Genomic DNA, 21576 nt, shown 5'->3' on the forward strand with positions numbered 1-21576 from the left:
TTTTCTCAATCTCAACCATAACCTCAGAATTAGTTTCTGGATCTGTTGAACTTTCAGCACTAATTTCACGTCTTGTTGACTGCAAGTTTAAACACATTAAAAATATCAAAAACTGCTAGCTCGCTTACAAAAACGACCACAAAAAAAAAAACAACGCGTGACATTTAAAACGTCAAGTCTTCAACCAATAAGAGAAGATGTTATTGTGGGGCGCTTAAACCGACCAATCAGTGATTTTTTTCTATAATAACTAACGAATAGTTTCGCAATCTTACAAAGGCGACTCGCGTTTTCGCGAAAACACGACCTTTTGTCAGTAAGGTTGAAAAATGTTATCACCATTGTCTAATTATCCGTGTTTTCGCGAAATCCCTAGAATTTTCACGATAATCCGATTTATCAAATCATCCTACGGGCTACGACATAATAGTTACTTGTGACTTTGTGAGTGATAACTCCAATAGATTTTGTGACTTATTTAAAGTTATAACATTATAAGTTGGCGACCCGCGACTAAAAAAGTAAAGGTACTACGAATAATAAGTATTTTAAAAATAAACGGTTTAAAAATTTAACGTCTCGTAAAAGAGACGTTCTAAAGTTCTAAAGAACAACTTCATAAAAAGCATTAAATGTCAATGATATATGTCAAATCTGCCCGTCAAATGTCAATCAAAATCGTAAGAAGTAGAAGAACCTGAAGAAGTTATTGACAACAAGCATGGCTGATGGCATGGTAAAATAAAAATAAATAAAAAATTAGCTGTAAATTCGAGATATTAATTACAGATAAACTTCATTAAACAAGAAGAAAGGAAATATAATTTCAGGCTTCTTAAAATGTCCAAGAGACCAGAACATCAAGCGCCACCAGAAGTTGTAAGCATTTGTATTTTGTTCAATCTTTTTTCAAATTTCCTCATTTTAAATATATTCACACATGATAAACGTGTATTTTTATAATTATTTACAGTTCTACAATGAAGATGAGGCACGTAAATACACCCAAAAGTAAGTGATTTCTAAATACAACATATTAAGTAGAGTGCTAAAAGTTAAAACTACATCAATATAATATTATAATGAAAATTAATGTTACAGTTCTCGGATAATTGATATTCAGGCACAAATGACAGAAAGATGCATCGAATTACTATTGCTGCCTGGAGACCAACCTTGCCTATTGATAGACATTGGATGTGGGTCAGGCTTATCTGGAGCAGTTTTGGAAGAAAATGGACACATGTGGATTGGGATGGATATTTCCCCAGCTATGCTAGGTATATACTTCATTTATATATTTAAATCTCAATAACCCATTACAATAACAAAACAACATAAGAATCTGGGTAGTGTGAAATCATCAATCATGTACTAATAATAACATGTATGTAATTATAATAATATCTATGGACGGTTCACAAGTTCCACATGTATGTAGTGATTATATTGATATCAATTTTCAGATGTGGCTAGGGAAAGAGAAACAGAGGGGGATCTTATCTTAGGAGACATGGGACAAGGCATACCATTCAAACCAGGCAGTTTTGATGGTGCAGTCTCCGTGTCAGCCATCCAGTGGTTATTCAATGCAGATAAAAAGTCACACAATCCCGTGAAAAGATTGTACACATTCTTCAGTACATTATATGCTGCTCTGGTAATTTTTTAGTTACAACAGCTGTAGTTTAATATTAATTCTTGTTCAACATTACCCTAACAACTCTAATTATTATAAAACACTAATGGCCTGTTTCACGACTTTCTGATAAAGTTCCTAATAGGCTATTCACAACTTTTTTGACAAATTCTTCATACTTGATCTGTCAAGTTAATTGGTGAATAGCCTTATCAGGAAGTGGTGAAACAGGCCCTAAATATTAAATTAAATCTCAACAATAATTTCAAATCAACTTACAATTTGTTTTCAGTCAAGATCAGCAAGAGCTGTATTCCAGTTTTATCCAGAAAATGAAAGTCAACTTGAGCTGCTGACCTCACAAGCTATGAAAGCTGGATTCTATGGAGGTGTTGTGGTAGACTACCCGAATTCAGCTAAAGCAAAAAAGTTCTTCCTCGTTCTTATGACTGGCGGTTCAGCTCCATTACCACAGGCTTTAGGTAGTCATTATTATTTGTTGTTTTAAAAATTATTTTATTTATTTATTTGAAAATAATTAATTTGCTAAAATATGTTTTCACAGGTACTGATGAACAAGACAATAACTTACAAATCAAATATGCTAGAAGGGAAGCGTCTAAAAATGCCAGAGGAAAGCCACTAAAAAATACTAGAGCGTGGCTCTTAGAAAAGAAGGAAAGAAGAAGAAAACAAGGAAAAGAGACAAAGCCAGATACAAAGTATACAGGGAGAAAGAGATCTGGGAGATTTTGATTTGTGTAGACCATAACTTGTACATAAAACTATTACTTTGGTATTAAACATCTATATTTAAATATACTTAATTTATTTTTTTACAACATACTTCCACACTGTATCAACACCATGGCCTATAGTCTGCACTGGTACCATATTTGGTAAAGGGAATCGACAGGCTACAATCACTGTGTCATTTTCAGTCTCTTTCACTATTTTTCTTTCTAAATCATTCATCATTTGCTCGACGCCAAATATAACTATGTTGTTGTATGGAGCCAGATCAAATGTCCAGAGATTTTTTCTGAAAAATCTAGTTTCTTTGTACTGTCGATTCAGTAAAGCACATATTCTTGAATAAAGCACAAGCACAGTGTTTAGCTCTACACCGTCAGCTTTGAATCCGAGTTTAGCAGCTGTGAACACGATTCGTCCATCGCCAGAACCAATGTCTAAAAGATTTCCTTTCCGCCCCTTCAACGCTCTGGCAACGCCTAGCAACTGCAATTTCGTTGCTGGTACATAAGGCAGACAAACTTTCCGAAACGCTGGTGAAACAAATGGCACACAAATAATACTAACTCCTATTGCTAATCCCCCTGTTGTGTATATTAGCGTCTTTCCAACTGTGGATAGCTTAGAACTTGTAGACTTTTCGGAGTTCCCCAATAATTCTAGTTCCATTTTGATATTATTTTTTCTTATAATTATTTCTAAATTTCTAACCTATACATAATTTTCACAGATTACTAGTATAAAATATAATTTTGTTTTGTTTGAATTTTGACGGCAAATTACGACAGACGATTTGACAGTTTTTTTTATTATTTTTGTAAGTAAATTAAAAGCCTAAAGAATTTTGTAAAGTTCTCGTACGCCTACTGTTTTCAAGTTTCAAGAATCTTGATTCTTGAAGTTCTAAAATATTGAAGGCGTGTGGAAACTGGAATTCTGACTTTAATTAACAATCCTAAATTATTTGGATTTATTTATATATTTAGGATTCTCATTTTTCTTTCTTGTACTTAGGGTTGCCAACTCTCGAAAGAACCAACCCGGGAGTATTGTAGGGGGGGGGGGGGGGGGGGGGGGGGGGGGGTTTAGAAAGAACATAGTCTCAGGACAATTTCTCTATTTCAATTTCGTAAGGTAGTCGTTAATCCAAGCGAATTTCTTCGAACAGATTTAAATAGGATTGTCCAATCCAACTTCATCTTACAATTTTTCACTAAGTCAGTTATTCTTAAATTATGCAATAATTATCCGTTTTTGAAAAACCGGAGAAATTATCGTTCTCCGGGAGGACGGGAGGTTAAGCATTATTACCGGAGTCTCCCCTCCCCCTACTTGTACTACTTACTTGTAACTGTAAGGCCTAACTCCTAAGTCTTAGCTCTAGTAGGTAGTAGCGGCCCGCTACTAGTGGCCCAGTGGGTACTGGCCACTGGCCACACAGCCTCACCTGCAATCTGCAAATTTTAAATATACGCTATATTATAGCTCGTCTATCATTTATCAAGCGCCCGAAATGGGCGACTCATTCAAGAATCAAAAGTATTTTCGAAAATAATTTGACAGTTCGTGAGTCTTGACAGATGAAAGACTAAAAAACGTTGTAGGATAAAGACTAGTCATTGGACAGAGCATAATTTAACACAATATTTATTATGGTTGCTTTAAAAAGTGCCTGTTTTTAAAGTAATAGAACGCCTAATTTTTAAGAAAAACAGGTAATTTTTAAGGATGTATATAAGGTCAAATTGCGTACTACGTCCAATTAAATTATGAAAGTACTAAATATGTAAAAAATTGGACACCCAGACACTTATTATTCATTATAATGATTTTTTATAATCGATTTTTAAAGAACTATTCGATATTTAATTATTATTGAAAAAAAAATGTTGTAATTTGACTACCGCAAATGGCGGCCAAGAAAGCTCGGCTAATGCCGGCTCTTGATATAGGCGAACGCGTTGGCCAACGCGTCTGCAGACGCGTTGGCAGTGCGCTTGCAACGGCGTTGGTGAGTAATCCACACATAGGAAGGTCGTTCAGTATGCTTTGGATCGCGCCAATGTGCGGACGGATTCAAAATGGATGTTTAGTCGCTAACAGCTGCAGCTGTTTATTTATTCACAGCTTATAATTACTTTGTAAATGTGGACAAGAAAAAGTTTTTAAAGAGTATTCTGGAAATAAATAAATAAAAGGCGAGAAAACGTAACAAACAAAGAAATAAACTCACTTTTACATAATATTTTATAATATTAAAATAATATAAGTAATTATTTTATTACCTACTTATTATTTATTAAATTATTACATAGAAAAATTATTACATATTATAATAATTATCATAATTATAACTCCGGGCGAACTGATCGCGCGGCCTATGTGTGGATGGAGCGCGAAGCTTGCGACAAATGTCCTTTGATCTTTTGCCGACATTTCCGACCCGCGCGGCAAGCTCGCAGATGCGTCGGCCAACGTCTAAATACCTACGGCCAACGCGCGAACGCCCGTTCTACACATTGGGCCAACGCGTCTGCAGACGCGTTGGCCAACGCGTTCGCCTATATCAAGAGCCGGCATAAGTTATAAATGAAGATGGCGAAAAAAGGAACTAACGCTGCCACATACAAAAACGACATATTTGACAGTTCTTCTTTACCAGCAGCGCCCCCGCCCAAGTTCATATAAAGTCTTGTCGCAACCTTCGAAGGATAATTTTCATAAATTTCAATTTGAAATATTTCCCCAGAATTACCGGTGACCCCACTTTTTTTTGGGCTTAAAAAATCGCAAATTGTACAAAGAAATGAATAAGCAGTTTTTAGATGTTTATCTTTGATACAAAGTTACCAATTCTGACGAATTCTCAAAAATTGTAACACTTCCGGCAAACATTACGTATGATAAATGGAAATTTTAAAATGAATTATTTCACGTAACTTATCGGTAAGGTAATGATTTTTTGGTATCAATCGATGCAGGATGTTATATTCTACTATATATTTCGAATTTAGGTCAGAATATTTTAATTTATAAATGTTATTCAATGTGTCCCGACTCTGGTGTCCGATCCTTTAATGTCATGATCTATGGCATATTTTATCGACAAATTGGCTCTCAAATTTTTTCTCTCTCACGGTTGTAAAATGGCAGCCATTTTAGTTTTTCTCGGGCGTTCACACTAATCTGACCAGTACTTCTCATGTAAATATCCTATGAAGATAAAAAGGTCTCATTTGATAGCTAAACTTATGGACTACGCTTACACAGGCAATATGTTATAAATTTCATGGAATCAAACATAGAAAAACCAAAGTTTAGGAAAAAAAAATTGTGCATTTTTTAATTAATGGCTTTTTGTGAAAAATCTAGCACATTAAACTGGTTCTTTTTTACTTAAATAAAAAAATATTTGAAAGCCAATTTGTCACTTAAATATGCCATAAATCATGAGTTCAATTTTTTTTCCCCAACTTTTGAAAAAATACATTTTTTCTCTGGCTTCATACTAATCTGACCTATACTTGATAGGAAAATCGTTATAACTTCTAAACTATCTGACTTACAGCATTGAAGTAAAGAATTTATTTATGATGAAAACTTCCTCTATTTTATTTAAGTAAAAAAGAACCAGTTTAATGTGCTAGATTTTTCACAAAAAGCCATTAATTAAAAAATACATATTTTTTTTTCTAAAACTTTGGTTTTTTATGTTTAATTCCACGAAATAACATATTGCCTGTGTAAGCGTAATCCACAAGTTTAGCTATCAAGTGAGACCTTTTTTATCTTCATAGGATATATACATGAGAAGTACTGGTCAGATTAGTGTGAAAGCCTGGGAAGAACTAAAATGGCTGCCATTTTAAAACCGTGAGAGAGAGAGAAAATTTGAGAGCCAATTTGTCGATAAAATATGCCATAGATTATGACATTAAAGGATCGGACACCGGTGTCGGGACACATTGTATACATCCTTATTAAAAATATAGTATTTTTGTGCTCTGTTCAATGACTAGTCATGTTCACCCTACGGTCTCCATTTTAGTATAAATAAAATATTGAGGAAGAAGAAAATTGACATTGACATTTTCTAAATGAAGACTGACAAATTTGAAATTTGTCAAATTTCATTTGCTTTCTTAATGCGTTATGTGATTTTATGATTGTTGCGGCTTTTTAATAATTGTGGGCCTTTAAAATTATTATATATTCTTATCAATCCCGGATAATCATGACGGCGTTTGAGGAATTCGGGGTCTTGCCTGAATTGGGCAAAGCCATAGACGAGATGGAGTGGACGTTGCCAACAGATGTGCAAGCTGAAGCTATACCTCTAATTCTAGGAGGAGGTGATGTTCTCATGGCTGCGGAAACCGGCAGTGGTAAGACTGGAGCGTTCTGTTTACCCATTTTACAAATCGTTTGGGAAACATTGAAAGACATACAAGAGGGGAAAACTAGTAAAGTTTTACCAACGGTATCGCCAGAAGTCACTATGTCGTTCTTCGATCGCACTGATGCTCTCGCCGTGACCCCTGACGGCTTACGTTGCCAATCTCGTGATCAGAATGGTTGGCACGGCTGCCGCGCCTCTAAAGGAGTCCACTCCAAGGGGGCTTACTATTATGAAGCTATAGTGACTGATGAAGGTCTTTGCCGCGTGGGATGGTCTACGCAAGCGGTATGTATTTAATTCTACCACTTATGTATTACATAATTAAAACAAAAATTTTCATTTTCAATTAATTTTCAGGCTAGGCTTGATCTTGGTACAGATCGTCTAGGATTTGGTTTTGGTGGAACAGGAAAAAAATCCAATGCTAAACAATTTGATGAATATGGTAGTGCATATGGTAAAAATGATGTCATTGGTAAGTATTAAGCAGTTGCACAACATAATAATTATTATATAAATATGTCACATGACAAAACATTTACATTATTATATTATTTCAGGTTGTTACCTAAATTTGAACTCTGGTGAAATTAAATTTTCCAAGAATGGTGAAGATTTAGGAGTAGCGTTTAAATTGGATCAGTCTCGTCGTTCAGATTGCTACTTCCCTGCTGTGGTACTGAAAAATGCTGAGATCAGTTTTAATTTTGGTAAAACACCATTTAAGGTAAAAATATCCTTCATGTATTGAATTGCATAACCCTTTAAATAGTTGACCTTTTTGAGAGAGAAAAAAATACATTTAACATTTGGAAAGACATTGTTACAATTTTATTTTAATTCCCACAGTACCCACCAAGTAAAGACTACACATCAGTGGCAGATGCTCCTAAGGAATATGTGAAACAGAATGTAGTGTCAGCAGTTGTAGCCACCGGGGCCAAACAAGTCAACAATGCCCCACAGGCAATCATTATTGAGGTTAGTTTTAGGTGTTTTTAAAACCTACTTACACTAGTGTGGATTAAAGTTTGTAAATAAAACTCTTTGTATTGTTGTCTTCACAAATTTTTAGCAATCAGCCCAAATGGTAATAGTTTAAAAGAAACAAGTATTTATTCTATAATGATAAGACCACTGTAAGGGCTACTGGTGCCTGTGTGCAAAAAAAGGATTTTGGCGCCCCTTTAGGCAAATTTTTGGGACCTTGGTTTTGGCGCCCCTAAAGATGGCAATTTGGCACTCACACACATTGCACATATGGTAGCGGGGCCCTGGATAATAAGACCTTTGCATTTTGCTAATAAACAACTTTATTTTATTTTTCAGCCCTCTAGGGAGTTAGCTGAACAGACATGTTCTCAAATAGCATTGTTTAAGAAACATTTGGATAATCCCAAAGTCAGAGAGCTACTGGTTGTGGGTGGCATCAATGTCAAAGATCAGATCAATCAGTTGAACTCTGGTGTTGATATTGTTGTTGGAACACCAGGACGTTTGGAAGATTTAATCCAAGGAGGTAGGTTTTGACAAAGAACTGGATGTAAAATATATAATACTTTGTGACAATTTAATTGAAATTCAACATTATTATGAAGCAACAACTTTAAAACATCTGGGGTAGATTATGTTTAGATATTGTTGTTAATAAAACTATTTTATACAATGTTCTGTCTTGGAAATGAAAAAAAAATAAGGAAAAATACTAAACATTCAGTAGCTTAATTATAATGATTAGCATTTTATATAAAGAAGATAAAGTAGGTAGATGAAAATAATTATTGTAAAAAATATATTGCTAAATATGAATAAAGTTATTAAGTTATTTTTTATATCTTGCAGGCTATTTAGCATTGACTCACTGTAGATTTTTCGTATTGGACGAAGCTGATGGCCTTCTGAAGGCTGGTTGTGGAGAACTAATAGAGAGGCTGCACAGACAGATACCAAAGATGACAGCAGACGGACGCCGACTCCAGATGGTTGTGTGCTCGGCCACTCTACACGCGTTTGAAGTGAAAAAAATGGCTGTTAGTATTATTATTTTAAAATGTTGAGCTTTTAGAAATATATAAGTCGACAAGCAAAAATTAAAATTAAATGCATTTTCAGGAAAAATTAATGCATTTTCCAACATGGGTGGACTTGAAGGGAGAGGATGCAGTGCCTGAGACTGTGCACCATGTTGTAGTCAATGTGGACCCGCAGAAGGATCGCTCCTGGGAGAATTTGAGAAAGTAGGTTTGAGCTCGCCCTCCTCGGACTACAATTTTTTTAAGCTCGCACACTTTTATTGAATGCAGTCAATCTAAATGTGAATATGGATACTCAGTATCTTTCTTTTCTTCTTATCAGACCTTTGGAAGTAGAATGCGCGTCTATTTACTATATACATTTTATTGTTAATTTCTATAGCTGATTAAACAATAATTGTTTTTTAGGCAAATAACAACAGACGGAGTACACTCTAAGGATAATGTAAGAGGTGGCAACAGAACGCCGGAAAGTCTGTCGGAGGCTGTTAAGATCCTCAAAGGAGAATACTGTGTCAAAGCAATTCGAGAACACAAAATGGACAGGTAAATTCTTAGCGTCTAAAAATTAGACAATAATTTAATAATAACATTCCATTACTTTCCTCTTTCTATCCTGGATCATACATGCTTTTTACCCTTTAATCGCTGAACTGCGTTTGATGACATTTAGTATGTGGATTTTCAGGACTTATTTGAATTTGCCAGAAAAGGATATATTATAATGACTACAGTTTGTGCGTTTTATGATGATATGCGTGACACATTATAATTGACAATAGTAGGGAAGTTACCTAACAAAAATTAATCGATAGTTTAAAAATATCGAATCACTTCGTAAAGGAATTGCAATCGAAATTATCGATTTCGTACTGACATTTAAGTGGTGCCGGCGATTTAAGATGGCCGCCCTTTTTTATCGATTTGATTTCGATTCAACAGAGTCAATCTCTATTGTCATAAGTTCCGTTTCATGCTTAAGACTTTTTTCTAATGTTTTCGTAACAATAATTTTATACTCATTCACAGTTAATATTGATAATTTTTATTAATAAGTTAGCATTTAGCATCTTTTCATTTTTAATCATTTACAATTATTATGGGAAATATTTGTTTTTGTAGATGGAATATAATTTATTACATTTTGATTTTTTTTGTTTTACTTGTAAAAAAAACCCGTAGCAAGGAACATGAAAACTGACACCCATATCATCTTAGAACGCACAAACTATAGAGATCGCCCAATGGTCGAAATTCGACCTTAGTTTCAACGACATCAATAAGTATTGTCTTTTTTCAACTCTTGTCTCTAGGACTCAGCTGATCTCAGACTGGCCGTGTAAGCATTGTCTAAAGCCGGCGCCAGACATGTGCTTCAAAGTTTGAGCAAACTTTTTGAAAACTTTCACGTGCGCAAACAGGATCACAAATATGCCTGCCAGACTTGTTTTCAAATGTTTCACGGCACAGTTATTACAAAGATGGCTGACAGATTGGACGACTATTTTGTGGACGCTATCAATCTATTTTATTTGAGTGCATTACATTTTTTATAATATAATTAAATTTTTGAGGCTTTTGCTTGAAGTAGCTTAAGAAATTCGATAACTAAGTCATTACTCCAGTTCATTATTGATGTTCAAATCTACAATTGCTCCAAAGTCCAAAGTTTGTGCGACAAGTGTGGCAGGCCGCACAAACTTTGAAGTTTGTTTACTTTGAAGTGCACAGAAAAACCGACTCATGATGGCAAACTACAAATATGTGTTCAAACTTTGCACGAATAGGCAAATGTCAGTGCCACACTTGGGTATTTGCGTATTTGAACACATGTCTGGCGCCGGCATAATAGTATCGATTCAATAAAAAAAAAATAACCCATTTTCAATTTGTCACCTTGTTTTTTTTTCTTGGCAATTTGTAATCACCTCGTTGTCATCAGACTTCAACCATAAATAAAAGAGTATAATTCGTACGTATAGGCTTGTCACTCAAAAATCTGTCATTTTTTCCTAGTGTGTGTGTTGTAGTGTGTGTAATGTTTTATTTATAAATGTACCATGACTCATGACAAACATCTAGTACTGCATAACATACAGGGGCGGATCTTGAATTTGTGGGGCCCGGGGCTACTGCTTAGGGGCCCTACCTAATTTGATAATCAAATTAAACAAATAAGAAAATGCCTCATTCCCCGTTCCGTATGATATATGCGCACACGGGTTGATTGATCGCAACCAATGTTGTCATCCTTATGGTCGGATTTTTTAAAATTCTAGATAATTTTTATTATTGACAATATCGTCTATTGGTTTCAGTTCGGTTGGGGGCCCTCTGCTATCACGGGGCCGTGGGCTGCAGTCCAAAAAGGCATTAGATCCGCCCCTGATAACATACATTTATTTAAGTTTAAAAATTTAACTAATTTTTAGAGCCATAATCTTCTGCCGTACTAAACTAGACTGCGACAACCTGGAGCGCTACCTGCGGTCTTTCGGGAACGAGTTTTCGTGCGTGTGCCTACACGGCGACCGCAAGCCGCAGGAACGTAAAGCCAACCTCGAGAAGTTTAAACAGAACCAAGTGAAGTTCCTCATCTGCACCGATGTAGCAGCTAGGGGAATTGACATATCTGGCCTGCCTTTCAGTAAGTTTTTTAGTCATCACTCATCATAGTTGACATACTATGATGTTGAGGATGATTATTATTAGATATTTTACTTAATATTAAATTAACAAAAACAAGATCCATATCCATACTTCCATACTATACTATAATATTATAAATGCGAAAGTGTGTCTGTCTGTCTGTTTTTCTTCACACCTAAACCGCTGAACAGATTTTGCTGAAATTTGGTATGGAGATACTTTGAATCCCGGGAAAGGACGTAGGATACTATTTATCCTTTTAAAATGTACGGTTCCCATGCGATAAACGAATTTTGGCGCAATGGAGTTGCGGGCGTCGTCTAGTCTATTCTAATTTAGCAAAATACAGCCTTACCATAATCTGTTGTCACTTTTATGACCTTGACATGGGGATGTGAATCTCACTAGTTTATCAAAATTACACCAACTTTACTTCCTATTTAGGCCAAATATAAAAGGGTATATATAGTTAATCGAGTGACTGTAAATTACCGTTTTAAGTGTCAAAATTACTAAATTTGGGATATAGAATTACTATTTGAGCGACTGACTGTGAGTGACGGGAAATTAACAAAACAGCCACTTACAAATTATTTATTTGAGTTACTTAAAATACAAAATGAGCTGCTTCATAATATTTGAGCGACCTAATATCTGTTTGAGTGTCAATGTTACGTCCTGCATTTTTTTCAATATTTGGCAAATGTATTTTTATACTGAGCGGCATTTTATCTTAAATGAAGTGTTTCGAATACTAAAACCAGTTTAAAAAAATACACTTATGAGCAGAATATAATGAGCTCACATTAAAACAAAAAAAATGAATATGAAATAACTATTTGATGAAACACTATTTATTCAGTGATCCCTAAAACAATATTTTTTATTACTATGGAGCAAAATTTTTGTGAGTAATTTGGATAAGGGGAACAACGGTAAAGGTTCGGAAACCTACCCCAAAATTGATGGGAAGTGGGGGTGAGGAGGGGTAAACACCCCCCGTGGCCCGTACCAAATCCACACTGAGAAGCCCCCCAGTTTTGGAGCTACTCCTTTGAAATTTTCGGAATTCTGAGGCTGCATCTAAGTCTTTTGGTCGCCTTTTTTTAACGCCTTCAACCTAACCTACAGCGTGTTTTGTGACGGTCGCCGGCTGCTGCCACAGCACAGTCACAGTTTTAACCTACTTTTGGACTTCCCGGATTGTGTTTGTTTTTGTTTTGTCTGCGCCCCCCGAGCCCCCCTTTTATTTTATGACGGTCGCCGGCTGCTGCCGCAGCACGCTCGCTTGGCTCCCTCTGTGTTGTCGTCTAAGTTCTAACCTAACCTAACCTACTTTTGGACTTTCTGGATTGTGTTTGTTTTTGTTTTGGCGGGGGGATGCGCTCCCCGAGCCCCCCTTTTGGGGGGCTGCGCCCCCCCCCCCCCCCCCTCTTCGGTAACCTTGGTTAAATAGGCCTTCTGTTAAGAGGCCGGGTGCCATCGAAATTCTCATACATACGTTATACCAAAATCATTTTCTCATACGAAAATATTTAACATGTTTGAGTTGTTTTTCAGAATAAAATAGTAATTACCTAGGTTCCTGCACAAAAATTGACTACAAAATATTTAAACACTGAAAATATTTTTAGTGTTTAAATATTTTGTAGTAAATTTACTACTAAATATTTAAACACTAAAAAATATTGTAAAACACTAAAAAATATTTTTTTGAGTTTAAATATTTCGTAGTAAATTACTATTTATTTATATATTACGTACAATGCTACGTGCGAGCCAGTGATTGCGCCCATTCTAATTCGCGCGCATTCAACAATCTGTAGTTTTCATTAAAACTCGTATCAAAATATAAAATATAAACCCTCAAATAGAATATCAGTAACCAATAATCATTAATAAAGCAGCTCACAAAAGCTTGCTCAAAGTGAACTTTTTAGTAGTTCGTAATCTCACTTAGGAAAATTGAAGCTATCTTTAATATTGAAGTTACCCGCTATGTATTTCCAGTCGCTCACTTAGTAATACAGTCGCTCGGATAGAATTTTAATATCTGAAATAGAATAATCACAATCCACTTTTTGTATGCTCGTTCTGGATTTTATTATAAATCAATATTAGTCGTTACTTTAGTTTATTTTTCGCTTACTCAAATTCATACCGCTCAAGTTATTAAAACAGTATTTTCATCATCAGTCGCAAAGTAAGTTTTTATTCGCTCGTTTTATTATTTCCCAATATAAAATGGTATTTAGATGATATTATTAGAAAGACGAAACAGCAGTGATACTTTACAAGATGGCGGCGAAAATTTTACTTAAGCCAGGCATCAAAAGATACTTGTAGAACCAGACATCTGGGTGCACGGTAGTGCCCCCGCCAAGGCGTTATATATTATAGCTAATCACTTGGCATAATATTTACAGTGATAAACGTAACCCTACCTGATGAGAAGTCTAACTACGTGCACCGCATCGGCCGCGTCGGCCGCGCTGAGAGAATGGGCCTGGCCATCAGTCTAGTCTCCACTGTACCCGAAAAGGTATAAATCACAGTCACCACTGTATATAACACCACAACCATTACCATAGAGCAGTGGTCCCCAACTTATTTTAATATGGTCCACAAACATGTTTTAGTTTTGGTGTCGCAGGCGGCAAAAAAATGATAGGCTAAAAAAATAATGTTCTTCAAAATTAATGATTTAAATGTGGAGAAAATTTCACGACTTTCACGACGACTTTACATTATTTTGCCGGTGGGCGACGTGAATTTCAGAATGGTTTAAAATCACGCGGGCCAGAGATAAAGTCCCGGCGGGCCGCATGCGGGTTGAGGATAGCTGTCATAGAGTATAGCACCACCGCATTGGATGTGAGCTTGTACGATTGGTAGAATTTGTTCACATTGCCCCCTTCAATTTTAAGATTTGAAAATTGCAACGCCCTGCAATCTTAAAGTTGTGCGCGACCTAAATTACAAAGTTATAACATCTTGCGCTCCTCGTTGATACTTACGTCAAATAAATAATTTAAATGCTGCAATTTTTCTTTCTTTTTCTTTCTTTCGTATGCATTATAATGAATACGAAAAACGAGAGAAGATATTTTATCCACTTTACAGTTGACTACCAGCAAGGTACCAACAATGACTCTTGCCGGCTTTGGACACAACCTGCCCCATTTTGCCCCGTCCCCTTTATTTTCCAGGCGGCGTTTATAATAAATGTTTTTCACAGGTGTGGTACCACGGCGAGTGGTGCTCGTCCCGCGGCCGCAACTGCTGGAACACCAATCTCATCGACGACAGACCCAAGGGCTGCTGCATGTGGTACAACGAGCCGCAGGTGTGTTTTACTTATTAACTTGTAATTCTACTCCATGACCTGTTAAAGGGAGACCTTTAAAATGGGAAACAGTAGTCGCGTATACCGGCCCCTAGACGAGTAATTTTATTGTCAATATCACGTATTGACCGTCTAGGGTTCAATCTAATTGTCGAATAAACTGTTTTGTAAAATTGAAGCATGATATTGACAATAAAATTGTTAGTCTAGAGGCCCACTGACTTATTAGCTTTTAATTCTACTCCATGACCAGTTAAAGGGCCTGGACCTGGAAAACAGTACTCGCGTTAGCAGGCATGGGAAAATAATATAATGTTTAATAATCAAGCACTACTATAATTGTGCATAGGAGAGTGCGTATATTATCTAATAAGGGGGTTATTAGATAATATACGGACTTAACTTCGTGACATCCTGGTCATAGAAAAAATACTTTTACTGCATTTTGTCACCCCTATTTGCAGTCACAAATTAAATAAAAATAGAGATTTAAAATGATAATCCATACTACTTTTGCCTTCAACCGTAGCCTTCAACGTTATTCTTGTTTTCAGTACCTGGCCGATATCGAAGACCACTTGAACATAACGATCCAGCAAATCGAGCCCGACATGAAGGTGCCGTGTAACGAGTTCGACGGCAAAGTCGTGTACGGACAGAAGAGGAAACAAGTCGGCACCGGATATCAAGTAAGATAATATATAAATTATATTTTATTGTCATATTTATATACTGCTGATTTTGTCTTTAAATGGTTTCCGTTGAGTACAAAAGTTGCCGGCTATTACCCTTTTCTTTTACCGGAGACGCCTTTACGACTTGGACAATAAAGAACTTTTTGTATAACAAAATTTTGATTGACATCGTATGCAACTTGACAGAAATAGCCAGACATAATAATAATACGTGTCATACTAATTACCACTAATAATAATTACAGACCTATATATTTTATAAGTTCGACATCCGATTTCGTGCCGCATAATGAAAAAACGCGCATAAACTACCAAAATCTCTTGTTCAATGGGGATTGTCCATTTTTTTTTAATTTTGCTCATTACAAAAACATTTCGAGGAATAAGGTCAGTGATCGCTTTTCTGTATATAAACGAAAAAAATACCCATTAGTTACTTATATTTTTGAACAAATATGTTTAACCTTCAATGGCGTTAAATTAGCAATAAATTTGACCAACATTACGTTTCGAACTTTTAGTAAGCTTCTCGTATCAGCTTTCACATAATGAGAACTTATACAGTGTGTAACAAAAATAAGTGATAATACTTTAGGGTGTGTACGTGTTCCTTGTAGAGAGTTCACTGTGAAAGTAGCAGCGCTGAAAGACGATTTTTTTTTTAACTTTTGTATGGGCAAGGGCCCGAGCGTCACGAGTTTCCCCATACAAAAGTGAAAAAAAATTTTGCTCTTTTAGCGCTGCTACTTTCACAGTGAACTCTCTACAAGGAACACGTACACACCCTAAAGTATTATCACTTATTTTTGTTACATCCTGTATATACTCTCGTATCATCTTTCACATAATGAAAACTTGCATTTGACGAACCAGCCAATATAAGTAAGATTGAAAGGAAATTTAAAACATACTGCAGAGGTCAATTGGCCGCCGATGATGACGTCAGAGCGAAACTTTAAAAATGTATTGAGAAAAAACTAGCCAATGAATTTCAAAATTATTTAATTTATATTCTTAAAATACCCTATTTTAACGAAAAAAAAAGTACATGTGATTTTTTTTGGACAATGCCCATTGTCATAAATTAATTATTGAATTATAAATAAAAATTTATATAAAATGATAAAATAATTAAATTTTCAGGATCACGTAAGCCAGATGGCGCCAGTGGTGCGGTCGTTACAAGAGTTGGAGTCTCAAGCGCAAATCTACTATCTGAAGATGCATCATAAAGTTGCCATAGCTTAGAACTAAACTATTAATAACGCTCAAGAATTTATTAATATTTATAAACCATTAAACATGTAATGACTGATACTTTTTTTCTTTAGGCAACATTTTTAATTCTTGAAATTCAGCCTACTCATTTATAATGGGTCTTTTATGCCTCTCGATATTTATGTACTTATTTGCAATATGAAATTATACGACCTTACTAGCCGAAGTCCTGGAGAGGACGGTATTAGCTCCGAAGCCCTTAAAACTGTTGCTCCTGCTCTGCTTTGGCACATAACCAATCTTTTTAACACAATCCTCAAATCCGGAAAGTTTCCAAACAAAATGCTACATTCCAATATTATACTTCTACACAAAAAAGGTGAAAAGAATAACATAAATAACTACTGCCCAAACAGTTTAGTTTCACACTTATATAAAGCCTTTATAAAAATAATACTCAACCGTATAGACCACAAACTAGACCAACACCAGCCAGCAGAGCAAGCCGGATTTCGCCATAGCTTCTCCACAACATACCATCTACAAACAATAAACCAGCTTCTTGAGAAATATTCGGAATATAATAAACCTCTATATCTGGCATTTATCCATTACACTAAAGCCTTCGATAACATTAAACACACATCCATATTTCAGGCCTAGCAACCAAAACATAGATACCACTTATATAAATCTTTTAAAAATCATTGACTGCAATAGTTCCGCTAATATAAAACTAAATAACACTGGACCAATATTCCGAATTCTCAAAGGGGTTAAGCAAGGGGACCCGCTCTCTCTCAAACTTTTTACGAGTGTTCTCGAAGAAGTATTCCAAAAGTTAGCAGTACCATGGGAGGCAAAAGGTATTGTGGTCGGCGACAGAAGGCTGACAAACATTCGGTTTGCCGACGACATCATCCTATTCGCACCCACGGCCTCAGAATTGCAAAGCATGCTTGAAGACCTAAGCACTACAAGCCTCGAGGTGGAATTAGCGATGAATTTGTCCAAAACCAAATTAATGACCAATGGCAAAAAGCGTAAGGTTGAGGAAGACGGGCAAGAAATACACTATGTCGACGAGTACATCTACTTGGGCCAGCTAGTCTCTTTTGATAACAGACAAGGGAAGGAAGTTGATCGACGATTTGAAAACTCCTGGAAGAGCTACTGATCCATGAAGACACTGATGAAGGGCGATTTGCCAATCTCCCTGAAGCGCAGACTCGTCGACATGACGTGTATTTTGCCCGTCCTAACTTACGGTGCTCAGATCTGGTCATCGTCATGCGTTGGGATGCATGCGACTTGTATGACCCGCCCAGTCCCATTTTAGCGTGGCAGTTTTATGCCGACGTCTGCAATACCAGTTTTGGAGCGCAGTGTACTATTTCTTATCCGGTTCGCTAGTCTGACCCCTAATATGCTGCGCTCCATCGCTCTTTGACAAACCCCGAGCTGGGACCGTTGCGACTCGATCAATGACCAGATCTGAGCACCGTAAGTTAGGACGGGCAAAATACACGTCATGTCGACGAGTCTGCGTTTCAGGGAGATTGGCAAATCGCCCTTCATCAGTGTCTTCATGGATCAATAGCTCTTCCAGGAGTTTTCAAATCGTCGATCGACGACCCTTGTCTGTTATCAAAAGAGACTAGCTGGCCCAAGTAGATGTACTCGCTGGGCAAAGATCACCACAGAATGGGTACCAGATGATGGACGACGCCGCCGTGGCCGGCCTCGAAAAAGGTGGCGCGATGAGCTTGACAAATACGAGCCAGGTTGGCCTACGGCTGCGTTGGATCGACAGAACTGGAAGACTTTGGGGGAGGCCTTTGCCCAGCCACTTAGGACAGCATAGGCTCTTAAAAAATTACTTTATTTTATCAGCTTGTTTTTTCTGTTCCTTCCTAGGTTTAGTACGGTAATTGATTGTTACTTTTAACGGGAAGGGGATAAGTTATACTTACAAAAGCTTATTTCAGACCCCTCTCCATAATGAGTATAGTATTTATATAGTAAATAAAAATTCGATAGTTATATTCAAACTTTTATTAATTATATTTCCAACGCTACAGATTATCATAGGGCATCGAACAACGGCCCAATCTCAAAATAAAATCTTACAAAATTACTACTTATGAAAATATTTTTTCACTGTTTTAATCACTTAAATGCGACATTGTTGGTGTTTGTGGATTGTGAAAATTTTGAGTAAATAGAATTCAACGAAATTGTTAAATAAGGAAGAAATAAAAATGTTAGAGCCCAATTAATAATAAAAATGATTATTATTAATATAAATTAGTATTCAGTAGGCCTACTACGAAACCGTTTTGAGACTCAAACAATCGTACGAGAATGCCGCGTCCTGCTCTAACAACGTCATTTCACGGCTCACGCTTGTTGGAGTAGGACGCGGCATTCTCGTACGATTGTTTGAGTCTCAAAACGGTTTCGTAGTAGGCCTACTGAATACTAATTTATATTAATAAATTAGTATTATTAATATAAATTAATAAAAAATAAATTAGTAACGGGCCCTGGTTCAAATATCTGCAAAGATGTTTAATAAATTATAAAGTTGTAATTCTCAAAACCTATTAGTAGTCCTAAACTGACTTATTTTTGTTTAGAGATCATTTTAGGATAAATTAAACTTGCTATAGAAGATAAAATCAAAGTAAATTTGTTAAAGATTGGACAGGAACAACACAAAGCAAATGTCATAAAAATAGAAACAAATACTGCAAGTGCTGTTGAACTTTTTATAAACATTACTCGGGCAGTGGTTTAATTTTAAGCGTAAATAACTATTTAATTGCTATCCGACCGAAATACACAATAATATTATGTTCACAATAATTGGTCACATTTATAAAAATCCAACAGCACAACTTAACAAATATTTAGGTGCCTTATTGATATCAAACGTTTTATATATTATATCAAAGCAACTTTTAACAAACATTTGCTACTCCACTTGCACTGCAGAAACATCAAAAAGGTTGATTATGAAAAAGCGCTTTTAAGGGGCATATTAGATTATCATTTAAGTATATTGGATCCTAGATCATTGAGTAATTTATATTAGATAATGTAATATAGATAAATTATTTTCTCCTTGATCATAGATTTTTGACATTTGCTGAGAGATTGGATCCAATATGGTCATATAAATAGGTGTTGCCAGTTATTTGATATAAAAAAGAGTTTTTAATTTCTTGTTCGTTAATATGTTTCGGGGTGTAGGTCGACCTCCAACTAGGTGGGACGACGATCTCCGCTTAGTTGCAGGCCCATGTTGGATGCGAGTAGCAGGAGATCGGTCATCTTGGCGTTCATTGAGAGAGGCCTATGTCCAACAGTGAACGACTATAGGCTGATATGATGATGATGATGATAATATGTTTCAAATAATGTAATGTAATTCTATTTCTAATTATATACTTGCATAATCTTGCTGAAATAACAATAAAGTCCTATAAAAATGACGATGTCTTTTCACAAATCGAATTCTCTGAGATCTAGTAACCTGTCAGCGTTAGCGTTCTCCATTGGCTATTGAAACCACATATGACGTAAAATAGGATCAATGAAAAATGATAATGTAATATGCAGATATGATCAAATTATCATATATATTGGATCCTATATATGATCATATAAATAATCCAATATAAATGATAATGTAATACCCCCCTAAGCAATATATTCAAAGGATGTCTAAAATATTTTTCCAGGTGCGTTTTAATAGTATCCGTTCAAAAAGTAATTGTAAACATTTTTAATTTAATAATATGTTTTCATGTATTTCAGTATAAATGGAGATCAATGTTGTTACATTCAACAACTGTCACACATTACAACTAAAAGCAACCTTAACTAGCATTAATATTTGGTTACAACGAAGTTGCAAATATATTTCTCATTTTCCGTCGTGTGCATTACCAGCCTAAAATGTTACAATGTTACAAATTGACAAAAGAAAATTGTTTATGTTCATCAATTATTTACCAAAACTGTATTATTATAATAATGAAATCAAAACGTACCGTCACAGCCAAGTTTTTCAAAGCAATTTTTGATGAAACATAATTATTTTTTTTATTTTGTAGATTAAGATTATGTAAGTATGAGTACTTCTCAGTTTCCACAACTACATAGTTTTTAGGTTTATGTAGTAACTACAAGGAACCTAATTTCGCTGTTACATTAACGGCCGTTCCCAATATTTGATCTATCTCTGGTTTTGCCCTACTAGAGATAGGAATTTAGCTCACATTAGAGACATATATTTTATGTCAATTCAATGTTAGCTGCGATCGGTTGTATGTCAAACCAGAGATAGAATGAATATTGGGAACGGCCGTTAGTAAGTAAAAAGCAGTAAAAGCGAAATAATATTTTTTACAATAACAGTATCAGACTGGAAATGACTTACTTACATTATACCAAATAGTTACAGCCTCTAATATATTTTTTATAAAAGTCAAAATACAAGTCTCTTTTGTGACTTAATTTCTATTCTCTAATGCTTATGAGAAATCTTCAAAGCTTTACAATATTTTTGTCACTTTAATAGACTAAAAATTGTTATTACAACTATAAATTAAATTATTATTTTCAATAATTTTCCATTTTGGACTAATTTTACGATATACTTAAATCAGTGATAATAAGTTTTTTTATAGTATTAAACTAAGCTAGGAAGCGTAAATAAATTAAGTATAGGTGTAGTAATCAATTAGAATTATATTATCAGTAACTCTTGTTTTCAATTTAAAACTCCCATTTAGAAAAGCAGAAAATTATGCAAAAATTGCTAATGGTAGACAGAT

The 21576-nt window shown here is 35.5% G+C and overlaps 3 protein-coding genes across 4 annotated transcripts; 2 read left to right on the plus strand and 1 right to left on the minus strand.

Moving 5' to 3' along the window:
• The first annotated feature begins 696 nt into the window (after positions 1-696).
• Positions 697-2461, plus strand: LOC121728021 (probable 18S rRNA (guanine-N(7))-methyltransferase). Of its 2 annotated transcripts, none has more exons than XM_042116115.1 (6): positions 697-879; positions 974-1011; positions 1102-1280; positions 1467-1660; positions 1932-2124; positions 2208-2461. In XM_042116115.1, the coding sequence occupies exons 1-6, from the start codon at positions 841-843 to the stop codon at positions 2393-2395; spliced, it is 831 nt and encodes a 276-aa protein (XP_041972049.1). In that variant the 5' UTR covers positions 697-840; the 3' UTR covers positions 2396-2461. The 2 variants fall into 2 exon arrangements, with proteins under 2 accessions (XP_041972049.1, XP_041972048.1); XM_042116114.1 differs by having other exon boundaries at positions 698-879; positions 1932-2121; positions 2205-2461.
• LOC121728023 (ATP synthase subunit C lysine N-methyltransferase) lies at positions 2428-3096 on the minus strand. The gene has a single exon (XM_042116116.1). It carries the CDS (start codon positions 3059-3061, stop codon positions 2468-2470), a length of 594 nt encoding a protein of 197 aa, XP_041972050.1. The 5' UTR covers positions 3062-3096; the 3' UTR covers positions 2428-2467.
• A 3440-nt stretch (positions 3097-6536) lies between these two features.
• On the plus strand, positions 6537-16827 carry LOC121727899 (ATP-dependent RNA helicase Ddx1). Its single transcript, XM_042115942.1, has 13 exons — positions 6537-7076; positions 7149-7266; positions 7352-7518; positions 7641-7772; positions 8121-8310; positions 8634-8821; positions 8904-9028; positions 9233-9370; positions 11257-11471; positions 13900-14015; positions 14712-14819; positions 15374-15508; positions 16658-16827. The coding sequence occupies exons 1-13, from the start codon at positions 6627-6629 to the stop codon at positions 16760-16762; spliced, it is 2187 nt and encodes a 728-aa protein (XP_041971876.1). The 5' UTR covers positions 6537-6626; the 3' UTR covers positions 16763-16827.
• The last annotated feature ends 4749 nt before the right edge of the window (positions 16828-21576 follow it).

Source organism: Aricia agestis, chromosome 6 (assembly GCF_905147365.1).
Source record: "Aricia agestis chromosome 6, ilAriAges1.1, whole genome shotgun sequence".
Classification (NCBI taxonomy): Eukaryota; Metazoa; Arthropoda; class Insecta; order Lepidoptera; family Lycaenidae; genus Aricia; species Aricia agestis.

Excerpts from the sequence above, each read along its gene's own strand:
- LOC121728021 (XM_042116115.1), top strand. The coding sequence starts at position 841 with ATGTCCAAGAGACCAGAACATCAAGCGCCACCAGAAGTT. Across the intron at positions 1,281-1,466 it reads TATTTCCCCAGCTATGCTAG|ATGTGGCTAGGGAAAGAGAA; the intron begins GTATATACTTCA and ends ATCAATTTTCAG. Across the intron at positions 1,661-1,931 it reads GTACATTATATGCTGCTCTG|TCAAGATCAGCAAGAGCTGT; the intron begins GTAATTTTTTAG and ends ATTTGTTTTCAG.
- LOC121728023 (XM_042116116.1), bottom strand. The coding sequence starts at position 3,061 with ATGGAACTAGAATTATTGGGGAACTCCGAAAAGTCTACAAGTTCTAAG.
- LOC121727899 (XM_042115942.1), top strand. The coding sequence starts at position 6,627 with ATGACGGCGTTTGAGGAATTCGGGGTCTTGCCTGAATTGGGCAAAGCC. Across the intron at positions 7,077-7,148 it reads TGGGATGGTCTACGCAAGCG|GCTAGGCTTGATCTTGGTAC; the intron begins GTATGTATTTAA and ends ATTAATTTTCAG. Across the intron at positions 7,519-7,640 it reads TTGGTAAAACACCATTTAAG|TACCCACCAAGTAAAGACTA; the intron begins GTAAAAATATCC and ends TAATTCCCACAG.